General features: G+C 44.1%; 1 protein-coding gene and 1 long non-coding RNA gene across 3 annotated transcripts in view; one reads left to right on the top strand and one right to left on the bottom strand.

Annotated features, from left to right (window-relative positions):
- UBASH3B (ubiquitin associated and SH3 domain containing B) overlaps window positions 1-23,044 on the top strand; it is a 141,207-nt gene extending 118,163 nt beyond the window's left edge. For both annotated transcript variants that reach the window (XM_086678832.1, XM_086678831.1), the window contains exons 7-14: window positions 1,842-1,974; window positions 3,295-3,415; window positions 4,049-4,171; window positions 5,409-5,501; window positions 7,386-7,530; window positions 14,727-14,833; window positions 16,509-16,618; window positions 18,318-23,044. In XM_086678832.1, coding sequence (XP_086534958.1) covers window positions 1,842-1,974; window positions 3,295-3,415; window positions 4,049-4,171; window positions 5,409-5,501; window positions 7,386-7,530; window positions 14,727-14,833; window positions 16,509-16,618; window positions 18,318-18,455 — 970 coding nt within the window. In that variant the 3' untranslated portion in view covers window positions 18,456-23,044. The remainder of the gene's footprint in view (window positions 1-1,841; window positions 1,975-3,294; window positions 3,416-4,048; window positions 4,172-5,408; window positions 5,502-7,385; window positions 7,531-14,726; window positions 14,834-16,508; window positions 16,619-18,317) is intronic.
- On the bottom strand, window positions 7,524-10,500 carry LOC147576904 (uncharacterized). The gene is made up of 3 exons (XR_015241257.1): window positions 10,140-10,500; window positions 8,503-8,595; window positions 7,524-7,619 (listed from the first exon to the last, which is right to left on the bottom strand). It is a non-coding gene; the product is annotated as an uncharacterized LOC147576904 (long non-coding RNA).
- Window positions 23,045-24,307: the final 1,263 nt, after the last annotated feature.

Raw genomic sequence — 24,307 nt, 5'->3', positions numbered from 1 at the left:
CACAGGACTGCTGTGTCTGGGAAAGTGCCAGCACCTGGCCCTGGTCCTTGAGAAGATGTCCTGGGTATCAGGCTCAGCTTCCTCCCTACGCAATCTCTCAGCACAAAGCATCTGACTGTTGTCTTAATGGAAGTGACAGCACCAGACTGTCTCAAAGTGAGCCCGGTCCTTTGATTACAGTGACAGTTGAGAAGAAGGTTGGCATTCTCCTTGCCAACCGAGCTGGAGAGGAGAGAGAGAGAGGAGGGACTCTGCCAATGTCTTCACAGCTGTAATAAAGAAATTAAGGGAGGTGTACAAGCAGGACGTCAAGCCGATTCTGTCTATCCAGACACTTCAGGCCCCGAAGCTTTGATGAATCAGACGGCGAAACCAAATTTTCTTTAACTGTGATGTTTGCAAAAGAGAACAGCCTGTCTCTCCGACTGTGAATGGCACTAGATTTTCTTGGTCTACAGTTGCTTAATTTTTCCAGTTGGTCTCTCGGGCTGCACATCACACTTGCTGATGCAGCTTTGTTAGATGACAGCTTCCCGCCACCCCCCCATCCCCCACCCCCACCCGCGCCCAGATCTGCTGAATCACAATCTGTGACAAGTCGGGCCCAGCCGTGTATTTTTTTTTAAAGCTCTCCTGGCGATTCTGATATGCACTAGGGCTGAAAGGCCACTTTTGCAGGGTGTGAGGCTTCTGAAGCCTTTGTCAGTAGGAGGAGTCTATTTACAGTCAAAAAAAAAGAGACTGGAAGGGGATCCTAAAATTCTTAAGAGCAGAGCCTTAAAAAAAAACTGTTTTCCTAACAGCCAGTTAGCTTTGTTACATCGCTGACTATAAAAAGGGCTTTTCCAAAATGAAATTCGAAGAATACTGCTGTGTTAAAATGAAATATTCCTGAACAGAGTAGGTCAACAGGTACAGACCCGGGGTTGAGCAGATTGAAACATACGGCTACCCTGGCTGCAAAGAAGCGAGAAATCTCAAATGCAAATGCTCTCCCTTGAACACCGCTCAGTGAGGCAGAAAGAGATGTTCACTGGATTCGCCTTGCGACCGTAGTTGAATTGCAGTGTTTATTAGATAAAGCCTTTTGGAGGACTTACTAATCACAGTAACTCAAACATGGCATAATTTGCTGCCTCGCTGTCAGCGAGGCCTCTTTGGGGCTTCTGTAGCTACGGTGTAAAACCCAGAAATGAGAGCTCTTGGCCCACGGCTCCATACATCTGGCGAGAACGGCTTCCTCCGAGAGAATTCTGTGTTTAATCATCGTGTTGGAGGTGTTACTGAGTTGGGGAGAGGGGTGGGGCCACCGAAGAAGGTGGAAGAGAGGATGATGGCCATCGGGTTTCCTCCATCAGTTAAGAGCCACAGGCACACTGGTGGAGACAGTACAGATCCTCCCTCTCGTTTGTCAGTTCGGGTGGAAATCGCCATGGAAAAGATTAAAGGCAACAGGAATTGTTTTCTTCTTTGGAGCCAGAAAAATAGCTGGAAACCATGGCACAAAATTGAAAACTCATTATTCTTTAACATGCCTTCGGCGCCAGCCGCGGCGGTGGCATCCTGATTGGCACGAACTCAGGGCCCCATCCCTACCCAGAGAGATGAACACATCTGTTCCAAGTACGGAAACCCATCTTCCCCTAGTTTAGCCACTGCAATAGACCTAAGTAGAGAACAAGCTGTTCCCCTCCCGAAAGGGGGTGTCGCCTCCTCGGCTTTCCCACCCGTCGCCCTGGGCGTGTTTCCCGCGAATTCCCACGCTCCCCCTTGAGCCCAAGGGTGACGTGCTAATGACTCCTGGCCCAAACAGTTCACGGCGTCCTCATCTTCCCCTACAGTTCTCACTCCATCTTGAACACGGCGTCTTCTAACGCCCTCTCATTTGGCGATGGTGTGGTGGACAGACGGCAGTATGAGGACCAGGGCCTGGGGGAGACGGCTCCCCTGACTATCATCTGCCAGCCCACGCAGGTAAGGCTGACCATCGGGGCCGCATCCTCGACTCTGCTTCAGGATTCACTGAGCACGTCCTCGCGGGGTGTGAGGGCTTGCCCTCGGTGCCCCCAAGGGTCCTAGGTCTCTTGGGGGCGACGACGCACCATTTTATAAAAGACGCACAGAATTTCAGGCCAGGGAGAGTCGGGTGGGTGGTACTGATCGCACCTACCGGCATCTGGGTCTAGGCTGGCAGAGGGAGAGGTTCTACAGAGGGAAGGACATGTTACCTGTAAAGTCGTAATAGTTCCGTTTCGTAGGCCATCGTGAGATTAAAAAGAAAATAAGGCCCTCGGCACAGTGCCTGGCACCTGTATGTATGAGTGCTCAACAGATGCCACACATGTTGCAAAATGGGGAACGTGGGGGTGGGGATCGTTTGGAACGAGAGAGGCAGAGGCAAGTGGAGGATCAAGAGACTAGATCACATTGGCTGGAGCCCAGGGCCCGAATTAGGGACGAGCAGGAGAAGAAACAGGAAAGATCATGCCATTATCCCACCTATAAACCCTGTCGGGGCAACTAACGGGCAGCACGTGTAAAGTACCAGCCCACGTGAAGGTGACCACACGAAGCAAACGGGGAATAGCTGACCATCAGAAGGAAGGAATATAGACACATGTGGAAGGATCCACCCAGCACTTCCAGAACCCAAGGTCATTTGGACACGCCTTTGACTAGACTGGCCTATTTCGTCACCGCTGACCTCCCTGAACCATTTGCGGGAACACCAACACGCGTGTAGCCAGACAAGAGAGCCAAAAGTACGATTAGAATAGCCAGAGAAGAACCTCGTCGCTGGAGGAGACCGTCCATTCGGTCTACCCACCACGTGTTAGAGGGGAGGCAGGCACTGTTGTGATTAACAGTCCTCGCCCTCTGAAGTTGATGAAGTATCCCTGTAGAGGGGGGGCTAGATGACTAGAGGCATGTACTGGCTGGATGTACCTCTGAGCGGTAGCCCAAGTGGTCTGCCCGTTCCCCTGCCAGCCAAATGCTAGTCCCACACCGGCAACCGCAACCGCAACGGTGAGGCAATTTTCACAGCCCTTCTGATTTTGCAGAACGCGTGCCATTCATCTCATCTGAGCCTCAAACTAACTTGTGAGGTCTGTAGGAGGCGTCTTCCTGCCCCCACTGTGTTACAGACCTGCCAACGTTAATCCAAGATCATTGCGGGGCCCTTGTCCTAGAGCTCAGTTCTGCTCATCTGGCACCTGGCTCCAGGACATGTCCGTTTTCTTCTGTGCTTTCCCCGCCCCCCCCCCCCTACTAATGGCCTTTCTTGCTCTGCAGCCCCTGAGGGTCAATAGCCAGCCTGGCCCTCAGAAGAGATGCCTCTTTGTGTGTCGGCACGGTGAGAGGATGGATGTTGTGTTTGGGAAGTACTGGCTATCCCAGTGCTTTGATGCCAAAGGTGAGTGCTGCGTTGGCCTGCTTAGCATCGGCGTACCTTTTATGGCCTCTAGGGGGCACAGTCAAGCTACATTCGTCTAGACGGGAGTCCTTCCTGGTTCCCGTGCTATATAGGAAATGCCCAGAATGTGTTACAATCTAAGTCCTTCCCGATTGTCTTGAGTGTTAGCGAAGAGGTAAGTGTTCTTGTCCCCTATTCCATAAACTGGGACACCAAGGACCAAAGAAACAAATGTCTCGCCCGTGGTCATTTGGCCGAGGCAGAGACAGGTGTCCTGATTCTGTGGCCAGAATTCCCTCCATTAAATCACCCTGGCTCATTTTGGTTCCAGTTCCCTTTGAGTGACATGTCCAAGAGAAGCCGGCATAGCACAGAATTCTCCTGCCTTCCAGTGTATGGTTGTTACTTTCACACAGACGTGGCAAGAGGTAGTTTTCTGTCAGTAGAACGGAGGGGTGGATTCCAAGACTCTACCACAGAAAAAGCGTCAGCCTCAATAGTTTCTAGAAAGTTCAATTCGGTGTCTTTGGCCAAACAAGGAATGGAAGTGGAGGGCTGTCGGGATCAGCAACAGAAGTCCTGAGGAAAGCAGAAAGTCGTCTTTTGTCTGATTTTTTTTTCTTTTCTTTCCAGGCCGCTACATACGCACCAACCTGAACATGCCTCATAGCTTACCTCAGCGGAGTGGTGGTTTCCGGGACTATGAGAAAGATGCTCCGATCACCGTGTTTGGATGTATGCAAGCAAGACTGGTGGGTGAGTGTCCTGGGGTGATTGCACAGCCTCTCCTGGCTGCTCCTTCCAAAGGAGCAGTGGGCAGGCCAGGACACTTCCCAGGGCTTCCTCCAACTTTCCTACAAGTAGTGTATTTCTCCAATTCAAAAGGGATTTATTACATAACCATTAAGTTCAGGACACTGTGCTGGGTGCTAGGCCGGTTTACCAAAGTGAAGCAGGTGTGACCCCTTGAGGGCTGTGTGGCCCAGTGATGGGGCAAGGTCAGCGTCTACTGCGCAGGGGAGGAGAATCCTGGAGTGGCTGGATGTAGACAGGCCAACTGATCCTTTGAAGACGGTCCGTTCTTTGCAGGTCTGTTCCATACCTGCCAGGCAGAGACAGCAGCCTTGTCCTGTTCGATCATTTAACATATTCACTGATCGCTTGGGGCGAGGTCCTTTGCTAGGTGCCGGGGACGCAAGCAGAGTCCCCGCCCTCAGGGGAACAAACTTGTACAGTCTGGTATCGTCAGGAATAGAACTGTGTACAGAGTAATATGGGAGCATTAAAACACACACACACACAAAGAGAAGGGAAGTCAGCTGGGTAGAGAAAGAGCGGGAAGGTGGGAAGTATGTTCCCAAGAGGGGAGAAAAACGAAGTCATAAATGTGAGAAATAATATCAAAAGTACTTGGGAAAAAGCTCTCGTTTTCTAGAACATGGCTTGTGAGCCACACAGGAGAGAAGGTTGGTGACGCGGATAAAGACAAGTTTACGGAAGACCTGGCCCCCCATATTAAGGCATCTAGACTTTATCCAGTAGAGAAAAGAAGCGTATTCTGTGAGGAAGTGTGGAAGCAGCAGGTGCTGGGATCTACCTCTGTTCTCTAATAAGACGATGACAGGTTGAGATCTTGTTCGGCACGGGATAAGTGTGAAACAAGACCTAACGGTCACAATAGAAACCATCTCGCTTACATCACAAGTGGCAAATCAGAGCGCGGTCAGGTTTCGGGGTCTCTCCTAGATGGGTAAGTTGCTGCTCGTTAGCACCAGAGAGAAGCAGAGAAAAAGACGAGGCGGGGGGGTCTTCCACCGGGGCTCTTTCATGGGAACACAGATGAGGGGATGGGCCAGAAACAAGGCTGATACTGCCGGCTCTGTGTGAGCCCCTGCTGAAAAAGGGGTTCGCAGGCTCTGCCCGCCACCCCCTCCCACACGGAGGTCCAGCTGAGGCTGGGTGAATTCAGCAAACGGTCTGCCTTCCTTTGCAGGTGAAGCCTTATTAGAGAGCAACACCATTATCGACCACGTCTACTGCTCCCCATCTCTGCGTTGTGTTCAGACTGCGTACAACATCTTGAAAGGTTAGACTCGACAAAGGTCGGCTAACTCCACCCTTCTGCCGCTAGGCAGCCCCACACCCAAATTACCCTGGACTCACGGGACATGAGCCAATTGAGAGCTTCACATTGGGAATTTTTAGGGGCGCCTGGGTGGCTCAGTTGGTTAAGCATCTGACTTCGGCTCAGGCCATGATCTCCCAGTTTGTGGGTTCGAGCCCTGTGCTGACAGCTCAGAGCCTGCTTCGGATTCGGTGCCTCTCGCTCTCTGCCTCTCTCTCACTTGTACTTTTCCTCTCAAAGAAAAGAAAAACTTAAAAATTTTTGGAATTTTTAGCCAGGATTCCTATGGAAGAGGTCTTTGCAAAGAGTCCCCAAATCATACTCTGGTGGCCTAAATAAGATGAAAGGATAAACAATTTTTCTCTTGAAAATGCAAAGCCCTGGGGGCGCCTGGGTGGCGCAGTCGGTTAAGCGTCCGACTTCAGCCAGGTCACGATCTCGCGGTCCGTGAGTTCGAGCCCCGCGTCAGGCTCTGGGCTGATGGCTCAGAGCCTGGAGCCTGTTTCCGATTCTGTGTCTCCCTCTCTCTCTGCCCCTCCCCCATTCATGCTCTGTCTCTCTCTGTCCCAAAAATAAATAAATGTTGAAAAAAAAAAAAAATTTAAAAAAAATTAAAAAAAAAAAATAAAAAAAAAATAAATAAATAAAAAAAGAAAATGCAAAGCCCTCTTGGATGAACGGTAGCCTTGTAGAATATCGTTGTCTAGCAATAATTTGGAGCCTACAGAGTGATCCCTTTTTTGCAGTGAAACAGTGAAATCATTTCCTCCCACTCTGCTCTGGTTGCTTCTCGTTTATAGTAGCAACGATGCTCCTAAGTGTCTACAAATCTTAATCATCCTTGTTTCTTTAGTTAATTGGATGACTTTAAAAGTACCATTGCTATAAAGATACACAACTTTCACCCGAAAATCTGGGGATGCTTCAGTTACAGGGATCTCCAGTCTCATTTCATGGGAAGGAAGAGTAGAAGAAACAGAGGGGAACTATTCACTTATACCAAAAAACAAAGGAGCCAGAAATAGCCAAGCCAATGAAGAATTTACACTATCTTTGAGACTTCCTTAAGTAAACCAGAATACATGTGTGTATTAAAATACCGTATGTACTAAATTTGCACAGAAAAACTGGGCAAAAGGCAATACAAAGAATGTTAAAAAGGGACCAGTCCCACTCTGTGAGTAATCACCCTTTGAAAAAACACAAGACTTGTGCACTGGCACTTGCAAATATTCAACATTGGATTTTCTGGTAGAGAAAATGAGTAATTTACATGATATTCAAATACAGTGTAAGCTATTGTAGAGTAGTGGATGCTAAGAGACTTTCTGAAATTTTGTTTGTTGTTGAGAGAGAGAGAGTCTGGGAGAGAGAAGGAGAGAATCTTAAGCAGGCTAGTCACAGGGCTCGATCCCACAACCCTGGAGTCATGACCTGAGCCAAAATCAAGAGTCGGATGCTCAAGCCATGAGCCACCCTGGCACCCCTTAAGTTCCTTAGTAAGGCAATCTTGGGACTTACCTTAGAAAAAGGAATTGTAGTCACAGAAGTGTATACATTATATGGGGGAAGGACTTGTGTTCTTTTCCTTAAGTCAGAGACCACTTAAAGCCAGCGTACATCCTGTTGGTGTGGCCAGAGTATTAAACTCGAATGTCTGTCACACATGGAAATTAAAAACCCTTGTCCAAACCCACATGCTTTCCACCTTCTTGTAGCCGTGTAGAGCAACGGGTAAAAGAGAACAGATTTACCCGAAGTTTTATAGCAACTTGGCCTCTGATTTACTTCTCCACTGAGAACACAGTGGTATTGCCTTCATCTTCATTTTATTTTACCTCTAAGGTCTACAACAAGAAAATCACTTGAAGATCCGTGTAGAGCCTGGCTTATTTGAGTGGACAAAATGGGTTGCTGGGAACACCTTACCTGCGTGGATACCTCCATCAGAGTTAGCTGCAGCCAACCTGAGTGTTGATACAACCTACAGGTAACCCTCCGCGCTGCTACTTCCCAGAGTCGATGCGGAAGCACTTTTCTACGCCAGGCTAACCACGAAGAGGAAGGACTAGTTGTAGCCTGTGGGCAGTTGTCCATATTGGTGGAAGTCAAGTTCTGATTTTGAAAAACCACAACTGGAGAAAGCCAGCATCCCTTTATATTTAAGGTTATACATATAACATATATATATGTTGTTCATATCATATATATGTATCTATATACACCATATATACATATATATGTATATACATATATATGTATATATGTATATATATGTGTATATATATAGATACATATATATGCTGTATATATACATATATGATATTCATATATATCTATATACACCATATATACATGTATATGTATATACATGTATATGTATATACATGTATATGTATATACATGTATATGTATATACATGTATATGTATATACGTATATATATGTGTATATATATACAGATACATATATATGGTGTATATATGTATATACGTATATATATGTGTATATATATACAGATACATATATATGGTGTATATATCCATATATATATCCATATATATCATATATCATATATATGTATATATACACATATATATACATATATATGATATATAATATAATATATATAGTTCCCTTATATTTAGGAAAGCCCCACACATTGGACTTTCCTGACTTTATTATATCTCTTTCAGGGAATAATAAAACCACTTTGCACTCCAGGATTATGCACCGGCTAGTGATGATGTGGTTCCAGAAGCTTGTTGGGTGATAAGGGAAATCACAAGGTCTTGCCTTGGATTGTCCTCTTTCAAAGTATTTCTAATTGTCTTTATCTTCATTTATTATTGCTGGAACCCCAGAGTGTAGGAAAGCCACTCTAATCTATAAGAGAGTCCCAGCAGCTTGCCTAAAGTCATATGTTTAAGTGGCCACACCTAACAATGATTACAACAACTAACCTCTATTGATCATTTTCTGCATGTCAGGAACTGTGTAACCTGCTTTACCGTCTTCCCCATTCCTAGTTCGTTGCTTCTTGCCATTAGACCAGTCTGTGCGGGGAGTAAAAAGAAGTGTTTGCAGATTGATCACAAACGAATAATCCACATGTAAACAATTAACTATCAAAACGCCACTCAGGCATTTTGTAAAATGTCCCTGAGAAAGGGATATTCACGACCATCGTGGTGGGGAATTAAGTTCATGTTTCGTAAGGCAGAATTGGAAGCAAGTGACCAACTGAAGCAGAAATGTCCTCCTTGTGGTGTCCCTTGACATTTCATTTCAAATACCTACCCCAACCACAAATGAAGCAATGTGAGCTTCTGGCCAAGATAGGAGAAAATGCCTTTTTTCCATATTCATTTTCCTCTTCTGTAAATGAAACTTCAGGTTACCCCCTAAATTAATTAATAAGTGCTACTTGCTTAACGGAATTAGCATTCCTCAAAAATACAGTTAAATCCATCAGATCCCCTACTAATAGGCAGTTGACCCTTAAACAACACAGGTGGTGGGGCAGCTGACCCCCACACAGTCAAATCCACGTAGAGCTTTTGATTTCCCCAAAACTCAACTACTCACACCGTACTGTTGACTGGAAGCCTTACTGGTAACATAAGTAGTTAATTAACACATATTTTGTATGTTCTAAGGAAGACAAAAGACAATGTTAAGAAAATCAAAGAAAATAAAGGGACACTACTGTATTTATTTAAAAAAAAAAAATTCCATGCGTATGAGTGAACGCATGCAGTTCAAACCTGTATTGCTCAAGGCTGAACTGTACTTCACAGTTTGTCCTATCTACCCTGTGGCAACTGTTTTTCTGTCCTTTGGGGGAAAGGCAATAAATTGTTGTCCAACAGCCCTCATCCCTCCGGGCTGGAAAGAGGGTGAGTGATTGCCAACATTGGTGAAATGATTTTCCTCACTCACCACGCAGCACCTCCCAGGCCATCCTGGGGCAAGTCTATGTCTTGGGTTTCCCCTTAAATGCATCCTGCAGTTCCTCCCAAGCTGATTTTACAGAGTTCCCAGAATCACCCTGTCTGAGCCTTGCAATGCACACGCAGACCCACGCACCATCTTGGGGGCCAGGACGTGGTCCTTATTCCAGGTTTTCTTTTCCCCTACAGAAAATCAGAATTCCATCCGATCATTTTTGTATATGAGGGGGAGAGAAAGAGATGAAGCCTCTAACTCTGTAAAAGTCAACAGTAAAGCAAAACCAGCCTGGTGACTAATATCCAAGCATCATCCACAGGCACCAAGACTGAGCCTGGGGCCTGGGTGTAAAAAGCAGCCCCAGTCTTAGGGAGCTGGGCCAGAAGGACCAAGGCAGAAAAAATAAAATATACACCAGTTGGGTAGGGCTTCAGAATAGGGCTCTGACTAGGTGTGGATGGGGCATGAGTCTGGAGTGTTAGAGGGGCAATGAATCATACTTTGGTGTGGGGCTCAAGGCAGAAGTCCACCCTATAGCCTAAATCAAAGTGTGGAACAGAGTACATACTGGGAAGAATACTATTCCAGGAAGGCTACCCGAGTACCCGGTTCCCTGGGTTCCAGGTCTAGCTGGTGGTTGGAGGCCTACCTGACTCTGAGTGGAGTCCATGAGTCCTGCGGTTGTGGCTGGAGGCATGGCGTGTGCTTGTAGACAGGGGTGAGGAAGCGTGGACTCTGTCCTACCCCCATCAGAACTAGTTCAAACGTGGTAAGCCTCTCATGGGTTCAACTTCAAGGCAAGAACAGACAAAGGCGGAAATTAGCCAGGAGGAACTCGATCCCAGCATCTACCTGCTCTTTACTTCCACAAATCTCCCACATTACAATGTGATCTCACCATGGAAAGGACTCCCTAGACCACACAAAGTGGCCTTTTGTCACTGTCTGGGGCTCCCGGGAGACCACGGAACTAGATGAGAGGTGATGATGGAAGAAAGAGCTTGCTCAGAACAATGAGGTGCGTCCCTAAAAGTGGTGATTCATGTCTCCCCCTATCCCCAGGGTATGGTGAGACACAGAAGGTTGTTTCCTAGGAGAAGTAAGCCTGCTGAGGGAATGTGATTTCGATGCGGGCAGGTTTCCTTCAAATGGAATAGCATCGTTCCTCTCTGGACAGTAAACCCAAGTGCACAGAAGGGGTGGGGGAAGGGAGGCACTTTCAGAAGCCATCCAAAATGGAGGATAAGTTTACCAGTATTAATCTCAGACCCAGGTTCAAATCCAGGCCCTAAGAGTTGCTAATGATGTTAAGTATAGGCAACTCATCTCTAAACTTTCTGAGCCTGTCTTGTCAACCATGAACGGGATTTGCCAAAGGGTCGCTGGGAGGGCTATACTCAATGAATGCAAGTAAGGCTCTTTGTACAGAGCCTGACACGTGGGAGTATTTTAGTAAACCTTTGCAGTGGTAGCAGTAATGTATTCTGATCAAGAGGCCACGCAAATTCACTTTGATAACTCACTACTACCTCCATCAACCCTCCACTAAACACCAACAGTGAAAGACAAAATAAGACAGAAAATATGACACAGTTGTACTCGAAAACAAGATACACATCTCCTAGACTAGCAACCCTAAGTAGTAAATGGAGAGGGGAGCGGCAGAAGTGGCCGAGATTGAAGACATGCAGGGTCACCAAGATGGGAGGGCCCTGCATTGATCATCCCCTTATATGGCTTCGTACAATGCGTCATAATTACCATTTACATCGACAGCCGGCTCACCCCGACCACACACTGAGGGCTCCTCAAGCACAGAAACTCGGTTCCTCTTTGTCTCTGTGTTCCCTGAGCTTTTCCCAGTTCCAGGTGGACGGTCTGTGTTCAAAATAAGAAAGAAAAGACTGGTGAAGATTTTATAAGCTCACAGACCCAATGGACCTAATAGCTGCTTGCAAAACCTATCCTTTCAACTCCCCAGCTCATTTTACAAGGCCAGCATTACCAAGTGGGATTTATCCCTCAGATGCTAGGATGGTCCAACATACGAAAATCAATATAGGATACACTACATAGAATGAAAGGTAAAATCGTATGTTCACCTCAGGAAGAAAAATCATTTAACAAAATATACCATCCCTTCATAATAAAAATGCTCAACAAATTGGGTGTAGAAGGAATACACCTCCACATAATAAAGGCCATATACAACCAGCCTGCAGCTAACATCAAACTCAATGGTGAAAGACTGAAAGCTTTTCCTCTAATGTCAGGAACAAGGCCAATTCTTACCACTCATATTCAACAAAGTACTGAAAAAGCCTATCCAAAGCCATCAGGTAAGAAAAAGAAATAAAAGGCATCCAAACTGGAAACACAGAAGTAAAAATGTCTTTGTTTGCAGATCATATGATTTTATATATAGAAAATCCTAAAGACTACCATAAGGCTGTCAGAGCTAGTCAACAAACTCAGTAAAGTTGCAGGATACAAAATCAACGTACAGAAATCATTTGTGTTTCTATGCACTAACAACAACACACCTAAAGGAGAAATAAAGCAATCCCATTCACAATAGCATCAAACACAATAAAAGACTTAGAAATCAATTCAACGAAAGAGGTGAAAGATCTGTACACCGAAATCTGCAAGACTGATGAAAGAAACTGAGGACACAAATAGAAAGATATCCCATATTCGTGGATGAGAAGAATTAACAATATTAAAATGTCCATTCTACCCTAAGCCATCTGTAGATTAAATGCAATCCCTATCAAAATCCCAACGGTGTTTTCCACAGAAATCGAAAAAACAATCCTAAAATTTGTATGAGACCACAAAAGATCGTAAATAGCCAAAGTAAACCCAACAAAAAACAGCAAACCTGGAAGCATCACACTTGCTGACTTCAAATTATACTACAAAGCTATAGTAATCCAAACAGTATGGTACTCGCATGAAAATAGGCACAGACCAATGGAACAGAATTGATAGCCTAGAAATAAACCCTCCAATACGTTCAACTAACAGTTGATAAAGGAGCCGAGAATACTCAGTGAGGAAAGGATAGTCTCTCCGATAAATGGTGTTGGGAAAATAGTATAACAGCCTGCAGACACAGCAGTCACAAAAATTAACTCAAAATGGATTAAACACTTAAAACATAACGACTGAAACCATAAAACCTCCAGAAGGAAACATAGGGAAAAAGCTCCCTGACATTGCTCTTGGCAACAATTTTTTGGATGGGACACGAAAAGCACAAGTAACAGTCGCCAAAATTTATAAGTGAGACCACATCAAACTAAGAAGCTCCTGCAAAGCAAAAGAATTTAAAAAATGAAAAAGCAACCTACACAATAGGAGAGAATATGTACAAATCCTACCTCTGATAAGGGGTTAATACCTAAAACATATGAAGAACTGGTACCAAAAAAAATCTGATTAAAAATGGGCAGAACTTCACCAATATTTTTCCAAAAATGACATACAAATGGCTAACAAGTACATGAAAAGATGCTCAATATCATGTGGTCAGGGAAATGCAATTTTTATTATGAAACTTATTGTCAAATTGGTTTCCATACAACACCCAGTGCTCATCCCAACAGGTGCCCTCAATACCCATCACCCACCCACCCCTCCCTCCCACCCCCCATAAACCCTCAGTTTGTTCTCAGTTTTTAGGAGTCTCTTATGTTTTGGCTCCCTCCCTCTCTAACCATTTTTTTTTCCTCCCCTCCCCCCATGGTCTTCTGTTAAGTTTCTCAGGGTCCACATAAGAGTGAAAACATATGGAATCTGTCCTTCTCTGTATGACTTATTTCACTTAGCATAACACTCTCCAGTAGGGAAATGCAATTTAAAACCACAATGAGATACCACCTCACACCTGTGAGAATGGCTGTCATCAAAAAGAAAAGAGCTGTTGAGTGTTGGTGAACATGTAGGTCAGCGTAGCCACTATGGGAAACAATACGGAGATTCCTTAAAAAATTAAAGATAGAACTCCCGTAGGATCCTGCAATCCCACTTCTGGGCAAATATTCAAAGGAAATGAATACAGTATCTCAAAGAGGTATCTGCGCATGATATCACTCGTTTATGGAATCTAAAAAGCCAAACTCCCAGAAACAGGAGTAGAATGTGGTAGAAACAGGAGCGGGGGCAGGGATGGGGAGATGTCAGCCAAAGTGTACAAACTTCTAGTTGATAAGTTCTGGGGATCTAATGCACACTGTGGGGATTATAGTTGATAATACTGTATTACATACTTGAAAGTTGCCAAGACGGTCGAACATAAATGTTCTCACCACAAAAAGGAAACTGATTATGTGACGTGACGAAAGTGCTAGGCAACACTACAGTGGAAATCGTCTTGTAGTATGTAAGGGTATCCGATCAACACTTTTACACCTTAAACTTTCATGACGGTAAGTGTCAATTCTATCCCAATAAATCTGGAAACAATGTAAAAATAAATAAAACCTATCCTTACAGCTTCTCATGGGTAAGGCTACAGAAGAGAGGCTTAGGAAATCTCTGGTGATCTAAAGAGAGAAAGAGAGGGGGGCGCCTGGGTGGCTCGGTCGGTTAAGCATCCGACTCTGGGTTTCCGCTCAGGTAATGACCTCACAGTTGGTGAGTTCGAGCCCCGCCTCAGGCTCTGCACTAACAGCCAAGAACCAGCTTGGGATTCTCTGTCTCTGTCCTCTCTCTGCCCCTCCCCTGCTCATTCTCTTTCTCTCTCAGAAAATAAATAAATAAAACATGAAAGAAAAAGAAAAGAACAGTTAACATGTTGGAAGGAAAGGGAAGGGAAGGGAAGGAAGGAAGGAAGGAGAGAAAGAAAAGAAAGGGGAGGAAGGAAAGAAAGAAATCAATCTAACCTCTGCTTCCCGTTAGCAATGTGACCTAGCACTGATGGTAAGATTAGTCAAACTGCTTATGAGTTATCCTGCAAGTGATATCTGCAAATGAAAAATGTTTCATTTTTCAGCCGGTCACTCTAACACCACACATGCACAGCCTGTATTTCTGTGCATTGTGTACGTTTGGACCCCACTTCCATGTAGTGGAAATACTCTTCCCTATACCTCCATCCTTTCTAGGGAAATGGGTGAACAGAAACATGGAACTCCAGAAAGGTCTTGAAAGAAAAAGTTTAGAATAATATCAGTTGCTTTGTCTTGGGATCAAAATGTTTTCATTGCCTTTGTTCATTTTTCTATTACAGACCTCACATTCCAGTCGGCAAATTAGTGGTTTCAGAATCCTATGACACTTATATTAGTAGAAGTTTCCAAGTAACAAAAGAAATAATAAGTGAATGTAAAAGTAAAGGTAGGTGGTATTATTTTGGACTCCATATTTTAAAATGTGATCATTTAGGGGCGCCTGGGTGGCTCAGTTGGTTAAGCGTCCAACTCTTGATTTCAGCTCAGGTCACGATCTCACGGTTTTGTGAGTTCAGGCCCTGCGCGTCGGGCTCTGTGCTGACAGTGCAGAGCCTGCTTGAGATTCTCTCTCTCCCTCTCTCTCTCTCTCTCTCTCTCTCTCTGCCCCTTCTGCACTTGTGCTCTCTCTCAAAATAAATAAACAAATGTTAAATATGTGATCATTTCTCCATCCTGGTTAATAAGCTATTCAAGATATTCTAACTTACTTAATGAGAAAGAAAAGTAGTTCTAGACTTTCATGTAGATACTTTTCACGTTAAATTTGTAATATCCTCTCTTGAGTAGCTAAAATGGCAGATATTCCATAGGAATACACCAGACTTAGTTACTGTATGAAATAGTTTACAATTCTGCATAACACTATTTTGCCTATAATTTGATCCAGGGGCACAGGCACCCACACACAAACACAGCTTCACCAATACACGGTCACTGCTAGCACTGACCAAAAGTAGTGTTCTGGAAGATTCCAGTATGTTCCCTATTGAATCTTATAAACACTGAACTCAAATATTAAGTGATACATAAGACAATTCACTCTAAATTTTTAGATAAAAAAGGATTACAAAAGCGTATGCGCATTACCATTCCTTTTTAAGTTACTTCTCTTCGGGGCGCCTGGGTGGCTCAGTCGGTTAAGCGTCTGACTTCGGCTCAGGTCATGATTTCACGGTTCATGAGCTCGAGCCCGGTGTCGGGCTCTGTGCTGACAGCTCAGAGCCTGGAGCCTGCTTCAGGTTCTGTGTGTGTGTCTCCCTGTCTCTCAAAAATAAAAATTTTTTAAACATTGATAAACCACTCACTTCATTACTACTCCTATGCACCCACTGTAAAGATACTCATCAGCATATTCTATCAGCCAGAAAGTATGAAGTGCTCACCCAATTCTATAGTGGTGACATTGAGAATTGTTATTAGAAGTGGCAGAGAGCCCTACAGACACAGAATAATTTGTATCTTGATTGTGGAGGTTACGAAGAGTTACACAGGAGATCGTTGGTTAAACCTGGTGGAACCGAAATAAACCAAGTAGGTTGTATCAGCATCCACATCCTGATTGAGCTAGGGTACCATAGCTAGGCAAGATGTTACCACTGGAGGAGGCTAGATGACCAGAATATGGGACCTCCTTGGTGTGCGTGTGTGTGTGTGTATATATAGTATACAGTTTAGTATATAGTATATATACGATACACACACACAATATATGTTTGTGTATGTACACGTTACACAATATAGAGGTCATACATGTATAATTATATATATGTATATACATTATATAACTTAATATATTGTAAATCTTTATATATTGTATATATACATAATTATAACCTCCTGTGCATCTATAATTATTTTAAGATTAAAAGGGTTGGTTTGTTTGTTTTTTAATGATGTTAGGCTGCCTTAACAATCGCTTAGCCAAATTGTCTCATTCTTGAGAATGTTTGTCCCTCCCTGGAACATTTGTCTTCCAGTATTTATGGAGTTAACATAGGTCTTTATAGGAATGGTCTTCCCAGTCCCTTGCCTTTTTTTTTTTTTTTTTTTCTCTTCTCCAGGAAATAACATCCTGATTGTGGCTCACGCATCTTCCCTTGAAGCATGTACCTGCCAGCTCCAGGGTCTGTCACCCCAGAACTCCAAGGACTTTGTACAAATGGTCCGAAAGGTAATTCACACTTACATTTCGGAGGCCTGTGGTGCCAAGTAGTCTCAGAGCAGTTCGATGACTGGCCGGTAGCTAAGTTGTTTGCAGCACGAGTTTATCCTGAGCTGGGAATACGCACATATTGATTCACTCGACCAAGATGTCCTGAGTGGTGCTCTGTGTAAGGCACTTTATGAGGCCTTGTGGAAGAGAGATGTGTTTGAGCTGGTTTTAGTTGCTAAGAGTGCACATTTAGAAAGGAGCTAAGAATTATCAGCAGACTGTCTGGATTTCCCTCGGGGGGCCATGGATTGGATGAAGAGGGGGGAGTGGACCAACACGGAGCATCTGAAGCCTCAGCCAGAAGAGAGGGCCTGGCAGGTAGGCCAAAGCAAGCAGTGATTTAAAACGATCAGGCTGGTGGCGCCTGGGTGGCTCAGTCAGTTGAGCATCCGAGTTCGGCTCAGGTCATGATCTCACGGTGTGTGAGTTCGAGCCCCACGTCGGGCTCTGTGCTGTCAGCTCAGAGCCTGGAGCCTGCTTCGGATTCTGTGTCTCCTCTCTCTGCCCGTCCCCTACTTGTGCTCTGTCTCTCAAAAATAAATAAATGTAAAAAAAAAAAAAAAAAATTTTTTTTTAAATGATCGGGCTGTTGGGCAAACCAGGAACAAGGCCATAAGACAAAACCCATGAGACTGACCAACACATCTGGCTTCTTCCTTCTCATGCCTGTGCAAGAGGCTTTCCTGTCAGTGGCCCTCCCACACGCTTCCCTCCAGGCTGAGTTACGTGCTTCCTGTATCTGCCCCCGGAGAACCTGATCCAAACTCAATTGCGATTCTTTTTCTCCGTTTTTAAAAGCTTATTTATGCGTCCACGTCTCCCCGTGACTCCGTAAGCTGCTTGAGGGCAGAGATTTTTGCTTTTGTGTATAACTGCAGCTCTGGTGACACACAAAAATACGTTTCGAGCTGAATTTAGGAATGGCACAGCGCCCGCTTTGAATGTTATAGGTGCCCATGCCAAAAGAAAAAAAAAAAAAAAGGACAAAACTGGGTGAAATATTTTTAAAAGTAGCATCCTCTCTCTCATTGCCCCAATATTATTTCTGAAATGTCCAAGCTGCATTTTTAGCTTGATTTGCAATTAAGAATCAACTCTGAGCACCTCAGCTTTCTGCATTATTGTCCTCTTTCCTCCCACACAATCAAGAAGCAATCTATAAACAATTACTTAATTACACTAGGGAGCTCACCATTTAATAAAGCCTTCCGATGAATCCCCTTGCAGTGTAAATACTCTTCCCTCTAATTTGTCAGCTTTGTCCATCTCATTTGTCTTTATTGACTCTTCGAAGAGACGCAGGTCTACCGAGCCCCTATTAATGCCTGTGAATATTTTTTTTTTAATGTTTGCTTATTTTTGAGACAGCGACAGAACATGAACGGGGGGAGGGTCAAAGAGAGGGGAAGACACAGAATCCGAAGCAGGCTCCAGGCTCTGAGCTGTCAGCACAGAGCCCAATGCAGGGCTCGAGCTCACGGACCGTGAGATCATGACCTGAGCCGAAGTCAGATGCTTAACCGACTGAACCACCCAGGCGCCCCAATGAATACTCTTTATTCTCATGGGCCACCTGAAGATCTTTGTGTCTAGGTAAAAGTTAAAGCATTAAACCTCTGTTTTCTATTCTTCCCTATCTTTACTACTCTGACTTCAGATCCCATACCTGGGGTTTTGTTCCTGTGAAGAACTGGGAGAAACTGGAATATGGCAGCTGACAGACCCACCTATCCTTCCTCTTACCCATGGACCAACTGGGGGCTTTAACTGGAGAGAGACCTTGCTACAGGAATAAGCCACACCAGTGAATGAGATGGAAAGGCTTTAGCAAGCCTTTGGGAGAAGGGTCTTTCTGTGTGTTTAGTAATAGTGGGAAAGTCTGCACCACCTTCTCAGTGGACAGCTCAGAATAATTTAGCATATTTCCTTTCACGCTTTAAAGCTCTCATGATGAGACTGTGTGAAGGAGAAAAAGACTTGATTCAGGGATAAAATTCATTCTCTCTGGATGCTTACCTAGCTAACAAGGCTTTCGAGAATTGTCTTCACAAATCGAGGCAGCTGCTACGGCAAAGGATGGGTTTCTTCCTTCCTCCTACGCATGGCCAAGGAGTCAGAGCGCTCCCAAAGGGAGCGGTCAGCTCGCGCTAAGGAAAGGTTCAGGATGAGGGAGTAAGTCCAGAATCCAGCTGGAGGGACACTGAGCTGCCATTTTGGTGATGGGATTTTCTTTTTAACTCCATGTTCCAGTGAGGCAAAGCCAAGCTGAAGAATTCTTTGACCGTTCTTAGAAAACATGCCCCTGCAGAGTTATTCTTAGATTCCCCATCAAATTCTACCCTCAACGTGACCCACCCACCAGTGCTGCTGGCTCAAGACGCCTGCTTGAGGACTCACATCCACCCCGGTACCAGCACATTGTCTCTAGAACAGCTGGCTACAGCTTTTTGCTACAGCCCTTCCCCCTTCTGTCTGTGAAATGGGAGACCAAGCACTTTTGGAGACTCAGGAGGAAGATAAACGTGTGAAGTATTCAGCTGTAGGAGCAAAGAACTTGCAAAATATAAAGTCACCTGGAATTTTCCATGTCACAGCACTTCCAAACGGCCATGATTTGCTTGTCTTTGCCCATAGAGTCTAGACTGTGGTAACTGGTTAAGGATGTCGACGATTTGAAAGCATGTACATTCGATACGTTATTTGAGTCAGCAAGCAGCTCATTCTTGTGCAATATGGACATCTTTACAAACCATTCCAAGGGCCAGGTCATTGTACACTTAGGGTACCTGTCAAACATAGCAGAACATCCACCAATGGGTCGGTTATACCAGGGAAGTATATTGAAGTCAGGGAACTAATTTAAAGGATGACAGTCACGATCGCTGTTTGTGCTGTCGTTTTTATTTGTTTGTGTGTTTTTCTATAACTTAAAATATGTAGGTAGGGCTACTTAAGAAAAGGTGGGAGAGCCATGTCCTGTGGTTCCTCCTCATACCTTGCTTCCCAAATTCAGAGGGAGTCTATTTAAAAGAAAAATAAATGACAATCAAACCAAAACATCAGTTATCAGTGTGTATTTAATTGTGTGACTAGCTGACTGCTGGCAACAGACAGTGGTCTGGTACAGTGTAGTTCACTAGATAGAATATGCGTGCAAAAGTCCCAGACGTTTAAAGGAAACATTAGTGCAAAACAAATCAATAGACGTTGTAGCACTTGAATAAGCTTCAAAACCCAAATAGACGTAAAACCCAGTATGTAAAAATAGATCTATGCTCCTGTTTGAAACTGGCATTTGAGGATTCCTAAAAAGAAGTAAAAGCATGCTGGCTATGTATGTTAATCAGCAAGAGGCTTACAGTTGGTTTTTCTTTCTTTTTAAGTCACTTGGACACATAGGTCATGAATTTTACGTTTTAAGAAACAATCTCGATTTCTTCCAGCACTGCACAAACACTGACCCCGCTACTGGGTATAAAAGTACTCTGGGCGGATACCATTGAGTAATAGAAAAGTTTTAACCTTATAATGGGGGAAATACTCCTTTCTCTTAAAAGGCTTTAAGAGAAAAATCACGTTACAGCCGATGTAACATCACTGCTGTTCGTTCTTTTATCCGTCATGAAATGAATCCACTGTTTAACCACATCTGTCACATTTATTAGATTCTCCACAAATTTTCATGGACTTCCAATGCTCAGAATAATGCTTGAACACTTCACGTCCGATTTCCTTGAAAGCTTTAGCGGTGTGTTCTCGGCAGGGTCTGTACTTGAACTGAACAAAGTTTAGAATAGGCCATGTCCTCCCTCGCTCTTGGCTGTCTTGGTCCTAGATGACCTGATAGGCCAGGTTAGCTGGGCAACAATCTATCGTCCTTAGCACAATATGGACGGAGTCTTAGGCTGTCATCTACATGAGCAGGAGGCACAGATCTGAAATCACTTACTGAATAATTTAGGTGGAAAACCCTGAATTAGAGAGTTTATTCCTCTGCTTGAATCCTCTAGATTGCTTATCAAAACGGTCTGAATGGTTGGAATTCCTATTAAATTCTCTTTTCACATATACCTGTTTAAAAAACTAAACTCGGACTCCCAACTGAGAAATTCTCTGAAAATCATGTTGAATCTATGTGTAATAAGAGGAATGCACAAGTATATTACATGATTTCATTTTCATCCACAAATCCTAGGTTGATATTACAACCTGAAGTTCAGCGTGGTTCTTTTGGATCTGAGGCTGATATTTATTAAGAACAAAACCTGGAGGGGAGGAGAGAGAAGGAAGGAAGGAAGGAAGGAAGGAAGGAAGGAAGGAAGGAAGGAAGGACGGACATGCCAGAGAGGAAGAATCAAATGTTTCTGGTAGAGAGGTGTTTTTTTTTTTTTTTTTTTTTAATGTAGAAAGTTACCTGAAATGAACAGAGATGAAACTGAAGGATTTAATCTGGGACTGAAACTCTGCAACAGTTTGCTGCTTGCCCTACTGTGCCACATCAATCGGCTAATGCCCCAGGATTATTCATAAATGGGACTTGGGTTTCGGTGATTTTAACATGCCACGTCTATTCCTTGTGGACTAGAATAATTGGCACATTTTAATGCACAAGCTGGGAGTCTTACTTTCCCAGGCCCTCTTCTCCATCGCTGCGTCGGTAGCTAGGAGCTTTACCCCAGTGTGGAGTTAGAATACAGTGTTTTCCATTACATTTAGATTCATAGAATCTGAATGGCTGATTAAATGGCCATCTGATGGCTAAAAGAGGGGGGTATTTTTCACCCTGTAGTGGAAGGCTTGGAGGAGTTTCTACTTTTTATTTGAAGTATACTTTAACCAAAGAATTATTTTAGAATAACCTTATATTTAGAAGATGATTTTGCAAAAAATAAACATAAAAAAACAAAAAATACTATCTTCTGGAGTGAGGTCGGTTTGCTAAATCACTGTGGATAATTTTCCCGCATTTCAAGCTGATGTGGTCATTTTCCCGTCAGTGGTATTTGGAGGCATATACATCGTCATCCAGCTGTGCTTAGCGTTACCATAAATGTATCTTTTCCACTCAACTAGCTGTGTTCCTATTAAAGGCCAGTCACCCAGTGTCACTGGGTACTCACTGAAGAGCGATGGTCAGAGAAGTTCCTATCTCCTTGCCTTTGTAGGAAAGCGTCTCCTGTATAGCAAAAAGGAAGGCATTCCTCCGTAACCTAGGCACTCCGCAACTCCAGTGTTTAATTTGAGACCAGTGATGAATTGCTCTTTGGAATCTACTCTAAGTAATGCGTGTGTTCGAATACAGATGAACCTCCTTTTATTTTCACAGGCAAAGTCACAACTGTACTGTGTCTGCACGAACTTCTCAGATAATGAGGCACAGGGTTATTTGCATTTAAATTGTAGTCCTGCACGTATGAGAACTGAGAGGTGCTAGCTTAGTCCGGGTGCCTTGCCAGGAGGGATGATGAGCCTGGCCTTGGAGGGTAGGGAAAAGAGCTATTTAACATCTACGTAGGTTAATATTCACTTTACAAAGGTGATGGCGGGGGGCGGATATTTTGTTCGGTGATGGCAGATGCTTTTCCTGTTTAAACATAGGATTCAAATTGGGTTTACTTCTCTTTAACACTTCACCATTATGGCTTTTCCTAGGAAAGGCAACTAGCTAGAAAGAAAATTCAAGGGAAGGAAAGAACTGCCGTGAAATACAGAGGAAATAACGTGATCTTTAAATACATATAATGTTGTGTTCAGTCTATGTAAGCTTAAAATAATAGTAAGTAGTCAGACTTAATACACAATCAGCTCTTAGAAATGTATTACACAAAACCACTTAGCTGCCACGGCCCCACAAAATCAGAATTTTATAGCTGTTTTGAACTATTCTTGGACTTTGTACAGGATACAATCGTATAATGGGAAATGTGTGCTGGTTCTTTTCTCTGATTGTCACTCAAGATGGGAACACCATCCCAAAGCATTCTGGTTCTGCATAGACCATTCTCAACCTGTTTCTGGAGGTGTATCCGTTTCACTCTCATTTATAAGGCTATTGTATCATGTGCGGTGTTTCTGTTTTTGTTTTTGTTTTTTCGGTTTCTGGGGGTTTGGTTTTGTTTTTATTCTATGTGATTCGGGTGTATTTATTTGAAGAAAAAGGTCTGTAATTATAAAAAAGGAAACCCGCACCAAATTGTATCGCCAAGTTCCTTGTAAACGACCTGTGGCATCCGTGCTCTCCTGGCTGTGTGTTCTTCCTCTGGATACTGCTGTAATTAGATCATTCCATTCCACGAGCATCTCCGTTGAAGTGGTTCATAGATGATTTAATAAAGAGGAGCTGTGTCCTCAGTCAATCCAGAGCCATCTCCTATTAAATTCTGAGTGGTCTCTCTTCCTTCATGTCTTTCGATGCTGCTGTGGTCATTACTATTTCATCAATGTCCATTAAGAGTGTGGTCCTTCGCTCAGAGGGCCAGAGGGGCATTTGCTGCTGATGGAAATGGAGGGATGATGCTCCAGCAGCACTGTGGGTCTCTCTGGTCCCCTCTGGTGAGGCTGCTCTCCGAGTCACCCAGGCTGGAGAGGGGACACCCAGGAGTGAGAAAACAAGCTCCAAAATGCTCCCACTGCCCACAGGTAAGCCTTCACCCCTCACCCCTGCTCACTTTGAGGACGTAAGTGCTCCAGGAATGATCCATAGACTAAGAATTTGGGTAAATGAGGGGCACCTGAGTGGCTCAGTCAGTTAAGCATCTGACTCTTGATTTCATCCCAGGTCATGATCTCATAGTTCAGGAGTTCAAGCCCCGTGTCAGGCTCTGCATTGATAGCATGGAGCCTCCTTGGGATTCTCTCTCTCCCTCTCTCTCACACACACACAAAATAAATAAATAAACATAAAAAAGGAATTTGGTAAGACAGAGGGAAAATCCAGCTCAAGCTAGGTTCCACACTCCCCAAAGCCGTAATAGAGCCCATTTTTGAGGTACGGATATATTAAGCTGATGTAGAACAAGCCACGTGTACCAATTTATACTCCGACGCGAACACAGATTTTCACGGACACAGCCAGCCACTCCCCTGACACGGTTTACTGCCCGAGGAAACAGCAGCTCCTGCTGCTATCAGACAAAAGACCGGGTGTGTTTAGCCTTGTGGCTCGTCCTCGGTCGTTCTCTGCTTGACAGACGCCCTAACTCATTTTGTCCTCTTGTGATGGAAGGAAAGGCTGCCTGCACATCCAGAGAGAATGAATCCATATGCTCTGGATTTAAGCTGCAATCAACGAAATGTCTTTTTTTTTTCTTTAAAGACTAAAAAACAGTCTTCCTCCTGAAGGAACAGAATACTTCATTTTGCCAGAAATCAACCTGTAAAACCCAGATGGCTTACTCCTGACCATGAAAAGAAACAGGTTTAGGTAGATCACCGGGTGCCAGTCGTACATTGAGAAGGAGAATCAACACAGCCTATCATTGGAGAAGAACGTCATGCTGTACCACAGAGGAAGCCCTCATTCTGGGGTCAGAGCTGGGTTATTGCTATCCAGGCTTAGCTGCTTGCTAGATCCCTTGGACTGTTTGCCCCTGCGAAATGGGCACATAAGTTTTTACGGCATGGTTGTATGAAATGGGATAATGAGTA

This window comes from Puma concolor, chromosome D1, assembly GCF_028749965.1.
Source record: "Puma concolor isolate L17-30 chromosome D1, mPumCon1.1.hap2, whole genome shotgun sequence".
Taxonomy (NCBI): Eukaryota; Metazoa; Chordata; class Mammalia; order Carnivora; family Felidae; genus Puma; species Puma concolor.
This window is presented reverse-complemented; position numbering and strand designations above follow the sequence as displayed.